The following is a 12816-nucleotide window of genomic DNA, read 5'->3' as shown; positions in this document are numbered from 1 at the left end:
TAAGTTTATAACAATATGTATCACGTAAGCTTCGAGAGGTGACATAGGTTAAAATAAAGTTTTGAGAACAATGGGTCAGGTAAGCAGATACCAAGATTCTGAGAAACGGTGAAATACACAGGACGTGGTGACTCGTCTGTTGTACAATAAAATCCTGTTTAGAGCAAGATGAAAAAGTACATAGCCTTGTAAGGAAAATTTAATGTTATGAGAAGATATGCGGTAAGGTAATCAGTGAATCGCAACTCATATAATCACACATAACGGGCGATCAAAAATGAGTTGCTGTCGAGTCGCCTTTGGATTTTTAAGATAAGTACGATTTGCCTTGTAAACAAAAATTCCAAAGGTGACTCGACAGCAACTCATTTTTGATCGCATGGTATGTACCTTAGGGCCGGTATTATAAAGCCCGCTTGAACGGAGATTGGCGTTCAATCGTAGTTTGAGTGCGATTGCGAGTATTATAAACGCCGTTTAAGTCGTAACCAGAGCTCAATCTCCGATTGTAGTCAACCCGCCAATTTTCTCGGGTTTTGGCGCCCAAACGGAGATTAAGCGCGCGCACGTGTGAAGAACTGTAACCAGTTTATTTTGTTTTGTCATTGTTTCTATTTATAATGAAATGGAAATAATTGAAATTGGACGTGCAAGAGATCGGTTACCGTGGGCAGTAAGCGACGATGACTCTTCATCAGAGGATGAGTTCATTAGAAGAAGAGCAGAAATTTTAGAGAACGTGTTGATCATTTCGGCAAGTGATTCGAAGAGGAATTTCGGCAAGTGAGATGAAGAGGAATTTCGGCAGAGATTTCGGTGATCCAAGGATACTGTTAGATCCCCATAAAACAGGATTCGAGCACTAAATTGTCCCCCAAACAAACAAGTAGGTTTGTGCTTTTCTATGGAAATTCTATTATTTTTGCGAATTTACGCAACTGGGTGTGTTAATTAATTAATAATTGCCCATCGATGGTGAGGCTGTCGTCACCAGCTCTAGCTTCATTACCAGTAAGGTTTTTCACTGTGCTAGATCATATTTTGTCTTCAGTTACTCAAATGTGGCTCAGTCAATGCAGCGTTATACTTCTCTGCAATTTTCTTCCATGCGTGTGTGCAGTATAAACACAGAATTATATAGATGCAAACAAAAAACTCACAAGTGATGACATCCTGATGCTCTACCTTGTTCTTGGTAGTAGAGGCGTCCGCCCGTTTATTTTCAATTATATGTAAATATGACTGAACGCAGTCCGCTTGCTGATGGGCGTACGCGTCCGTAAATTTCCCTTGTCTATCATTGGCACAGTGGCAGGCAAAACAGCGCTATGTAAAACGATTTAGCACGGGGATGAACAGATCAGCACAGTTACAGTGGCAGGGGCAAATGGCACAGAAGCGAAAAGAACGAACGGCGCGGGCGCGATGGGTGCGAAGAACGTAAACGTCATCAGCTGACGCATCGGCCACTGAAAATTCTGCGCCCTGATTGGTCCTCGGTTCGCCCGCAGTGTTACCATCCTAGGGATCGTAAGCTCAAACGGAGATTAACCAAACGCTCTTCCCAAGGTGTTTATTCGAGAAGGGGAGAGATCGACGCGACACGTGGCGGAGAAATATGTAACTAACCTAAACGGGATAAATAATAAGCATTATGGCTGAATGTACGTTAAATTCGTCCTCTTTAAAAAAAAATAAGAGCAAGAATTATTGTTGTGTGCCTCAGTGTTTCACTGGATATGATACGATACATACAAAACACAATTTAACCCCGTTTACACCGCCCATTTTGTTTTGTGGTAGCGCCATCTGTTATCACTTCCCTTCTCGAATAATACGCAACCGCTCTCAATCTTGGTTTGACGTTCAATCGCCGTTTGATTAATCTCCGCTTGAACTGTACTTTTATAATACCAGCCCTTAGACAAGGAAAGAGAGGGGACCCGTAATACCGCATCCACGGCATGCGTGAATTTGACGCGAATTTCGAGACGACCGCCATATTTTCGGTGGCAGTCAAAGCGCGGTGGCAGCATATATATAATAGCGTTTTCGATTGGCAAAACTCGTGCTGCACGAGTGCAATTTTTACGTTCTATTGGTAATTTTAGAGCAATTTTCTGTGTTCCATTGGCAAATGTGATGCAACAATTACGCACTCAGTGCAAATTTCGACGCACGAGGTCCGAGAGCTCGTGGAGCTGCTAGTTAACAAATTTTCAAAACAAACGTGCGACAATTTGAATTTGTTTCTTGCATTGGAGAGTTTTTTGTCGTCATCTTGCGATAGACAAGATGCTGAAATAGCCATAACTTCTATTTTACAAAAAGTTGCACTTAATTCATTAAACTGAACGCCAAAAATTGGTCCTTTACAGGAATTTCAAATTTATCTTCCTCATCGTTTATCATAAATAATACTGAAATCGTTTCAGTCATTTTTTAGAATAGAGATTTGTCGATTACCTAAATCTAAAATGAGGAAGGACAAATGACAACAAATATTTACGAATATTTATGTTCCATTGACAGCAATTTTCACATGCATTTCTTCAGTTTCTCGTGCAACACTCGTGCAGTACGAGTTTTTCCAATCGAAAACGCTATAAGGTATGTACTCCTATAGTACATACATATTGCTTCTCTTATATATATGGATATTTGTGTTACTGAAGTGTGAAGTTAGCATAGAACATAGGTGTTACGTACACTATATTTTACAACTTCAAACTAAATAAAATCCCATCACACAATGAAAAAATAAGAGAATAATAGAAATAGTGACGCCGTACACCCAAAACACAACAAAGAAATAGCAACAGACTATAAGCCAACCAGAACACTCATATGCTGTTTGAATTTATGTATGTCATTATAATGGCAGCTAAATGTAAGGCTAATTTATTGCACCGGCATCAAATACGTATAATTCCAAGTTCATAACTTCACAAAAACAACACCTCATAATTACTTGTTTTATTTTAGGTTAACAAGATAATAAATACAGAATACGCGCGCGCGCTTTTTCTAATGTCATTGGTTCGCAATAGGAATAAGGAATAAAAATTCGACGGAACGAAATTATTATTTCTTATTTCCTAGGCTATTTCATATTTCAGTGTTGTGTGCAAATCCATAAAGATCAGTAGATTGAAAATTATTATTTCTTATTTGTTATTTCATATTTCTTATTCCATATTTTTTTCATTGTGTGATGGGCTTAACATTATCAGCAAGCACCGGTCCCAGCCTAGAGAAGGAAAGAGTAAAGCCCATCACACAATGAAAAAAATAAGAAATATGAAATAACAAATAAGGAATAAGAAATAAGGAATAACAATTTTCAATCTACTGATCTTTATGCATTTGCACACAACACTGAAATATGAAATAAGCCTAGGACATAAGAAATAATAATTTCGTTCAGTCGAATTTTTATTCCTTATTTCATATTGCGAACCAATGACATTAGAAGAGGCGCGCGCGCGTATTATGTAATGACGTAAATTCAAACGGCATGAGTGTTCTAGTTGGCTTATACATAGTCTGTTGCTATTTCTTTGTTGTGTTCTGCGTGTACGGCGTCACTATTTCTTATTCCATATTTCTTATTCCTTATTTTTTTCATTGTGTGATGGGCTTTAGGTGACACCAGAGTTAAGGTTTGGACAATGCAGTGTATAATTTTAATTACAAGATACAATGCCTACTATAAGATTTGGCAACGTTGCATTTGAGAGCAGATATCGACTGTGCCCTTTAAGAACATTAATTCTTGTTAGCATTGTTTATTTATTCATGTAAATAAACAATGATGTTAGGTAAGTGTGTACATTTTCCTTACATTTCCGTTTACATTAAAGTTTTAATGAAGTGCAACAATAGATTTCTTGACAACATTATTGTTCTTTTTAGGTATAGAGGGGGATACACCACTTGTTAAAGTAGAACCAAAACAAGAAGAAGAAATCCATTCCTGTCTTCAGAGAAACATTTTGGTGAGCAATGAAACGTTGGTTACAGTAAAAGATGAAGTCATCACTGCACAGTGTTCTAAATATCTTTATAGTGAAGAAGTACCACAACACTCTGACTTTCACCTTTTAACTCAGTGCAAAACAGAATCTAAAGTTTTTAAATGTGCTGAATGTGATTATGTGGCAAATTATAAAAGCAGACTTAAACAACATCTTTTAAAACATCAAGTTTCCAAAGTTTTTAAATGTGCTGATTGTGATTATGAGACAAATTATAAAAGCAGCTTTAAACATCATCTTTTGAAACATAAAGTTTTAAAAGATTTCAAATGTGCTGATTGTGGTTATGAGACAAATTATAAATACAGCTTTAAACAACATCTTTTAAAACATAAAGTTTCTATGGATTTTAAATGTGCTGATTGTGGGTATAAGACCAATAATAAACATATCCTTAACCGACACCTTTTGATACATAAAGTGTCCAAGGATTTTAAATGTGCTAATTGTGATTATAAGACAAACAATAAATATAACTTTAACCAACATCTTTTAAAACATAAAGTCTCGAAGGATCTCAAATGTGTTATTTGTGATTATGGGACAAATAAGAAACGCCTCTTCAAACAACATCTTTTAAAACATAAGCCTTCGCAGGATTTTAAATGTGCCACTTGTGATTATGCAACAAATGATAAAGGCAACATCAGACAACATCTTTTAAACCATAAAGTTTCGAAGGATTTTAATTGTGCTGATTGTGATTATAAGACGAACAATAAATATTACTTTAACCACCACCTTTTAAAACATAAACCTTCTAAGGATTTTAAATGTGCTGATTGTGATTATAAGACAAACAGTAAATCTAACTTTAACCAACATCTTTTAAACTATAAAGTTTCGAAGGATTTTAAATGTGCTGATTGTGCTTATGGGACAAATAATAAACACCTCTTCAATCAACATCTCTTAAAACATACAATTTCCAAGGATCTTAAATGTGCTACTTGTGATTATAAGACAAACAACAAATATTACTTTAACCGCCACCTTTTAACACATAGAATTTCTAAGGATTTTAAATGTGCCGATTGTGATTATGGGACAAATGATAAAGGTAACTTCAAAAAACACCTTTTAAAACATATAGTTTCTAAGGATTTTAATTGTGCTGATTGTGATTATAGGGCCATCAATAAATATTACTTTAAGCAACACCTTTTAAAACATAATGTTTCTAAGGATTTTAAATGTGATGATTGTGATTATGGGACCAATGTAAAAAGCAGTTTCAAAAAACACCTTTTAAAACATAAAATTTCCAAGGAGTTTAAATGTGCCGCTTGTGAATATAAAACAATCAATAAATATTACTTTAACCAACACCTTGTAAAACATAACGTTTCTAGGGATTTTAACTGTCATGATTGTGATTATGGGACAAATAATAAAAGCAACTTTAAAAAACACCTTTTAATACATACAGTTTCCGAAGGTTTTAAATGTGATGATTGTGAGTATAAGACAATCAATAAATATTACTTTAACCGACATCTTTTAAAACATAAAGTTTCTTAAGATTTTAAATGTGATGATTGTGATTGTGGGACACATGATAAAAGCAACTTCAAAAAACACATTTTAAAACAAGGTTTCAAAGAATTCTAAATGTGCTGAGTGTGAGAAGCCGTACGAATCTATTTACTGTAGTCACTGTACTTTACTGTAAGGTAAAACTGTGTCAGTTGGGACGTTGTTATTTTGTTTGGATCAACATTTTTTTTGTGAATGTTGTGGGTGTGGCTACGAGTTAACAAAACAATTTTGCGAAGCGAGTTTGTAGTCAAGGTATTTCTTGGAATTGTTTAGATTAAGAAACTTTTGTACCTCAATTTTATTCGTCATCAATGTGCTCATTAATGCCTTTGTGACAAGTTGGATATGTTTATTAAGCTTTTCGTTTTGTATAGAAAATGTAAAGGTAATTGTTAGACATAAAGTTGCATTTTAAGCAGTAAGAAAAAATTGTATTATTTTTATAGAAATGTTTTGGTTTAGATAAGGAAATTCTAAGAATTATTGTGGACGTGGAAATTCGGATGTCGGCGATTAGGTCCGTCGTAACTCGTATTGTTTATTTTCGTCTCTGTGCAGTTTTTAATGGTTGATGGATCCGTAGACAAATTATGTCGGAAAATCGTTTAATTACCTGAGGCCGCGGAAAGAAGACGCTTTTTGCCAAACCTCGAGACCGAAGTGCTGTCCGTGGAAGTAATTTTTTTCGGAGCTTAGTCTTCCGTCGTTTGAAGAAGTTTTTGGTTGTTTGGACATTGTGGTCCAATTGCATTTAAACAGGCGACTGTATTGGTTAGCCCTAAGTTTCATGTGTGCTAGTAAAAACAAATTTTATTTATATAAAATGTTTCAAGTTTTGTGTTAATTCGGCCTTTAACAACGACAGGAGAGATCTTATGCTTAAAATTCTATTAGCTGTAGTACAGCCAATCACAGAACGCCGCATTTTTTGAAAACATTCACAAATTGCACAAAAATCTCTGGGTGACGTCACTCATAACTCCGCCTACATGCGCAATAACAAAATTGTATCTATAATATAAATACAATGCAAAAGGAAAATCAATATTCCGGACCAACACACATTTTTGGCTATGTAGTATTTGATAAAGTAATGGGCGGTTAAAAATGAGTTGCTGTCGAGTCGCCTTTGAAAGTTCAAGTTAATACTACGATTTCCCAAACAAAAATTGCAAAGGTGACTCCACAACTACTCATTTTTGATCGCATAGTACTTTATTCTTTAACCAAAAACCATCCTGTACTTATCTACAAAATTACTACACGCTGTATATGTTTTATTTATGGTATATGTAACCTATAAATAAAAGATGTATTTATTTATATTTATCTGGTAGTAAATATAACATTTAATTATGCGATCGCTTAGACCAACTCAACTGTCCTACCAAACGGACAAAAGCTGGACGGACGATTTACCAGTATGTAAGCAATCAGGAGTAGGCTTTGCGACGAACCAGATCTATCGAGAAGACGACCACCGACAACAAGAACATTCATTTGAAGATCGAAGCTGCCACTGGAGATTCAACGATACGTCTTACCTGTATGGAGTATTCGATGGACACGAAAGTGCTAGAGCTGCCGATTTCTGTTTTCAACGGTTAGCTGCCGAAATATTACTGGAGCAGTTAAACGAAAAAAAATCAGATGAGGAAACCAAGGAGGTTTTAAAGTTTGCACAATCGCATTCCTTCAAAACAGCAATTTAATTATGTTCTCCTAGGCAAGCATTTATTTCCGTTGAGAAGGGATATTTGGACTCAATTTATGATCGATTAGCCGAACGAGAGGCTTACTTCGACGAAATACCCCAAGGATTAAACTTGTACCAAGCGTATCAGGAGGTGCCCGATGTTGTAGAAAAAATTAAGAGAATCAATATCGAATTGTCTTCTGGAACAACTGCGGCGATAGCTCTTTTGTATAATAACAAATTGTTTGTCGCTAACGTGGGTAACAGCAGAGTTTTGCTTTGTCAAACAGATTTAAACTCGGTTTTGAAAGTTTTGCAATTAAGTATAGACCACGATTTACGGAATGAAGATGAGCTATTGAGACTTCACCAGATTGGAATGAATATGGATTATCTAAGAAAGTGTAAGTATAATTTGTTACAAAATTGCATATCCGGAATAGCTAAACTGTAGCATAGACAATCAACATAACAGTAGCTTTCTTTGTTAAAGTATAATGCGTAAACTTTTAACTGAACACACAAATATCCTATGTTTAGTTACCAGGATCAATATGCCTAACAGTTATGCAACTTACCTTACACACCAATTTGGCAGCAATATAAACAAAAGAATCTTAGTAGTTACTTTAGATATGTATTCGGCCGATTTGTTTAGCAGATTCGATTTATTAACTGTAAAACTATTTTTATGTTTTTTTCAGTTACTCGAATTTTATTGCAATTTGATTTTTTTCTACGCACGCTAAAATATTTAACTTCATTTCTACAATTAAAACGGGAAGTCCTTTTTCTTGTGAAATATTCATTAACAATTGAATCATCAACATGAAATTATTTAATGCTGTTGCTGCTGTGAATGGTGCCAATTGACGGAATTTGCTTATCAGGATATTTAGCAGCAAATACATCCTGTGATTATTGAAATACATCTGTAACATTTCCATTTTTCCTTTCTTTGTATACTTTTTATTAAAAATATAATTAAATAAATCTATTGACGTTTATTGAAAAACATTTGAAAAAGATGAAAGTAAGACTGGTTGTATAGTTTAAGGGGTAGGTCTATAGTATGTTTATGAATTGAACATAGGAGACTTGTGTTATATTATGCTTGTATGTTCGGAGTTAAAATTTACGCACGGCGTGTACAAACATTTTTTATTTACAAGGGTACAAATACGGTCTAACGTTCCATTTCTAGATACACAATATATTTGTGGTGCTTTGATTTGTTGTTGGTGCCCCCTAATAGTTTTCAGCATTAAAACAATGTTGCACAATATCGAATCCAAGTGACCATGAATAATACCATCTTATACATTTAATGTTTATACTAAATCGATGGTGTTTCAAACTACTTTTAAAATTATTAAAATAGCTACATGAAACGGTAAGAGGGGAAAAAGTCCCTTCATCAGTCTTGTTTTCATTTGCCATAGTAGCGCTCTATTGGATTCAGTGTATCTATTGCTCTTGTCTCTTTGACAATATTACATTTCCCAAATCCAGCTATATAATTTTATCATTTCGTTCAACATACCTGAGACAGTAAAACCATTGACTAATTGGGGGGGTATTAGTCAATGCTTGTAATACATGTCTACATGTTATGTTTTTTTAAATAAATAATACATGCAAATTCAAACTTAATTCTGATAAATACAAAAATCTACCTACACCAACAATTTAAATCAGTACCAATGTTATTTTGTTTTGAGTATATCAGATCAAAGAGCTCTGTGAAATGTGAATTAATGTTTAACTGCATTTCATCCGCTTCACATCTAGAAATCGACTTTTTATTAACTCAAGGAAGTGGCTACTGTTATATTGGTTGGTTTTGCCAGAGGCGACTGTAGGTATCTGGCAGTTTTTTTTTTTACCAAAACAGGTTAATGTGATTAAAGAACAAATTAATTGTTTTAGGTTCTCACTTAGGAAACCAAGAAAATACCCGTTGCCTGGGTAACTATTTAATAAAGGGTGGCTATAAAGAATTTGACGACTTGAAGGTATCTACACAGGAACCGGTTGTAGCTGAACCAGAAATTATCGGTGGAATACCTTTAGACGAATCTTGCCAATTTTTACTTCTTATGTCGGCCGGTTTATACAAGTCCATTGAGGAGGCGACTGGAACGGATCAAGTCAACAAGTACATTGCACAACTGGTAGTTGAACAAGTACGGCTTGATTCATGTGCTATTCTTTCTTAACAACATTTCTTCTAGTTTCGAGAGCAGGGAACACTCACGGGTGTTGCACAGGCAGTCGTCGATCGTGCTGTGCGACTACACCATGACTGGTATATGTCAAATTCCTTTAAGACGGGTTCCACAAAACGTGAAGATATAACATTAATTGTTAGAAATTTTAATTTCCCAATGCCAAATGCGATCACTTCTCCCACAAATCCCACAGTTACTTTTAATCCTATTTTAAACACAATTCCTAATAATTCCTCTAGTACCTTAACGTCAGTAAATGATAATTACAGGAGTAGTAGTATTGTAAGCACTAATGATACCTCAAGCAGCTCAGATGTTCGAAGCGACAGTGATATTGGTGTCGGTCCTGACCAAAGAATTGAAGGATATGTGGATTTTTCCAGCTATTACAAAAATGTCGAAATTGCTCGACAAAATGGTACTCTTCCAAAAGGGATTGATTTTTAAATATTTTATAAGATCTACTTTTTACAGATCTTTAGATAACTAAATGCTATTTCTTTTGTAGCTGTATTTAATAAATCCTAATTTCGGGGTGTGTATAGTAGTATATCCGCAACAAAAACAAAAGAGAGTCTTTCATTTGTCATGTCTGTCACAAAATTAGTTTAGTGAATAATATAACTTATAAGAACCACAATGCAACAAAATAATAATTGCACAAACGAAAAGATGTTAAGAGGTTTTATTTGATGTACTGATAAATACATAGGAAGCAAGTGCAATGTATTTAAATTTGGTTTGTGGAACTGCTCTTCATTTGTTTTCTTAGCGTCCTGTTTTAAACTTTACGTTTTTGTTTAAATTTCCACAACTATACTGCGATTGGTCTAAACTGTATCCGTAATTATAACCTATATGATATTATTGTAAAGAGAATTTCAAGCCCTTTAAGAATGTTACAGAAAAATGGATCCGTTCTATCATAGACTATCCTCTTCGTCTTTGGTTCTATTTAAAAAAAAATTGTTTTCTGATGCTCTTTTGTTTTTTTGAATATGTACCTTCATCAGAAAGTATTTTTGCCTCTTACACTTTTTTCCTATCTCCAATAATAAAAAAAAGTACCTATATACGCTTGGACACGCAAAATCAATCACGCTGTATTGATATGCCTCTGCTACTCATCGGCTAATAACCCTCTTCCACAGACCATCCCTCTTCTGGCCTCTTTAATCTTAAGGATAAGGGGTAAAGACCCAGAAAAGGGTTACTAATAGCATTGATTATATATATACTACGAACGTAAGTATATAATCAATGCTACTAACTATTATAGTAGTAATTTCTGGGGTAAAGAGTAGGGAATAATAATGGTAGTGTCTACTGTACTGCGCGTTTAGGACACATCCCAGTGTGTGACCACTACCGTTGGCGTATATAGAGACACCGTTCAAACGACAAGTACCGAAAGTGTTTTACATGTGTAACAACAAGAACTTTCGATGTCCAGCAAATTTTAAAAAACATTGTTAGTTTTTGTATAGCAAGGAAAATGGTGTGTTTAGTTTTGCAAGTTAGCTTTTTATCGGTTCATTTTGTGTTGGAATTGGATTGAAGGTCACTTTTTGCTTTCTGTAATCCATTGTGCTAGTTCAATTTGTTCTAATTGTGAATTGGTGCCAACCAGCCTGAAGTTACATTCGCTTTTTTTTTAAGGACATTCGCTTTTGGGGTAGTACCAACCTAAACGGGAAAACAAAAAATAACTAGGACCGGGCTGAAGTTACATTCGTTTTTTTTTTTGTTTTTTTTTTATCAATGGCCATCGAAAGTGATGGCACCGGGACCAATTCTCATCCCCTTTTCGGAAAATAGCCCTAAACCCCCGACAAATTCGTCCCCGAAGTTGACAAATTCCGCAAGTGTGTGAATGAGTGAGTTTTGCACGCGGAGGATAACGACGCCGTGGAGGCCCAAGGGCCCACCTAAAACCCCCTACCTGTAGTTTTTCGAAAAGTGCCCCACAGTTCGAGAAATTCCCTTTTGTTTGGTCAATGGCGCGGTATACGAATAATGCAAGTTGTAAATCAAAATTGATTTATTAAAATTGAGTGAGTTTTGCACGCGGAGGATAAGGACGCCGTGGAGGCCCATGGGCCCACCTAAAACCCCCTACCTGTAGTTTTTCGAAAAGTGCCCCACAGTTCGAGAAATTCCCTTTTGTTTGGTCAATGGCGCGGTATACGAATAATGCAAGTTGCAATTCAAAATTGATTTATTAAAATTGAGTGAGTTTTGCACGCGGAGGATAAAAGCGCCGTGGAGGGCCAAGGGCTCACCTAAAACCCTCTACTGTCGTTTATCGAACAGTGCCCCACAGTTCGAAAATTCCCTTTTGTTTGGTCAATGGCGCGGTATACGAATAATGCAAGTTGCAATTCATTAATTCAAAATTGATTTATTAAAATTGAGTGAGTTTTACACGCGGAGGGTAAGGGCGCCGTGGAGGCCCAAGGGCTCCCCTAAAAACCTTTAACTGTCGTTTTTCGAAAAGTACCCCACAGTTCGAAAAATTCCCTTTTGTTTGATCAATGGCGCGGTATACAAATAATGCAAGTTGCAATTCAAAATTGATTTATTGAAATTGAGTGAGTTTTGCACGCGGAAAGCAAGGGCGCCGTGGAGGCCGAAGGGCCCACCTAAAACCCTCTATCTGTCGTTTTTCGAATAGCACCCCACAGTTCGAAAAATTCCCTTTTGTTTGGTCAATGGCGCGGTATACGAATAATGCAAGTTGCAATTCAAAATTGATTTATTAAAATTGAGTGAGTTTTGCACGCGGAGGATAAGTACACCGTGGAGGCCCAAGGGCCCACCTAAAACCCCCTACCTGTAGTTTTTCGAAAAGTGCCCCACAGTTCGAGAAATTCCCTTTTGTTTGGTCAATGGCGCGGTATACGAATAATGCAAGTTGTAATTCAAAATTGATTTATTAAAATTGAGTGAGTTTTGCACGCGGAGGATAAGGACGCCGTGGAGGCCCAAGGGCCCACCTAAAACCCTCTACCTGTAGTTTGTCGAAAAGTGCCCCACAGTTCGAGAAATTCCCTTTTGTTTGGTCAATGGCGCGGTATACGAATAATGCAAGTTGCAATTCAAAATTGATTTATTAAAATTGAGTGAGTTTTGCACGCGGAGGATAAGGGCGCCGTGGAGGCCCAAGGGCCCACCTAAAACCCTCTACCTGTCGTTTTTCGAAAAGTGACCCACAGTTCGAGAAATTCCATTTTGTTGGCGGTATACGAATAATGCAAGTTGCAATTCAAAATTGATTTATTAACATTGAGTGAGTTTTGCACGCGGAGGATAA

The 12816-nt window shown here is 35.9% G+C and overlaps 1 protein-coding gene across 1 annotated transcript; it reads left to right on the top strand.

Moving 5' to 3' along the window:
- Positions 1 to 6869: 6869 nt before the first annotated feature.
- On the top strand, positions 6870 to 10043 carry LOC116176727 (TGF-beta-activated kinase 1 and MAP3K7-binding protein 1-like). The gene is made up of 4 exons (XM_031495485.1): positions 6870 to 7251; positions 7303 to 7676; positions 9202 to 9458; positions 9507 to 10043. Exons 1-4 carry the CDS (start codon positions 6932 to 6934, stop codon positions 9948 to 9950), a joined length of 1395 nt encoding a protein of 464 aa, XP_031351345.1. The 5' UTR covers positions 6870 to 6931; the 3' UTR covers positions 9951 to 10043.
- Positions 10044 to 12816: the final 2773 nt, after the last annotated feature.

Source organism: Photinus pyralis, unplaced genomic scaffold, assembly GCF_008802855.1.
Source record: "Photinus pyralis isolate 1611_PpyrPB1 unplaced genomic scaffold, Ppyr1.3 Ppyr1.4_LG7, whole genome shotgun sequence".
Lineage (NCBI taxonomy): Eukaryota > Metazoa > Arthropoda > Insecta > Coleoptera > Lampyridae > Photinus > Photinus pyralis.
Note: the sequence above shows the minus strand (reverse complement) of the source record. Positions and strands in the feature narration are given on the sequence as shown.

Excerpts from the sequence above, each read along its gene's own strand:
- LOC116176727 (XM_031495485.1), top strand. The coding sequence starts at position 6,932 with ATGCGATCGCTTAGACCAACTCAACTGTCCTACCAAACGGACAAAAGC. Across the intron at positions 7,252-7,302 it reads GAAACCAAGGAGGTTTTAAA|GCAAGCATTTATTTCCGTTG; the intron begins GTTTGCACAATC and ends ATGTTCTCCTAG. Across the intron at positions 9,459-9,506 it reads CACAACTGGTAGTTGAACAA|TTTCGAGAGCAGGGAACACT; the intron begins GTACGGCTTGAT and ends CATTTCTTCTAG.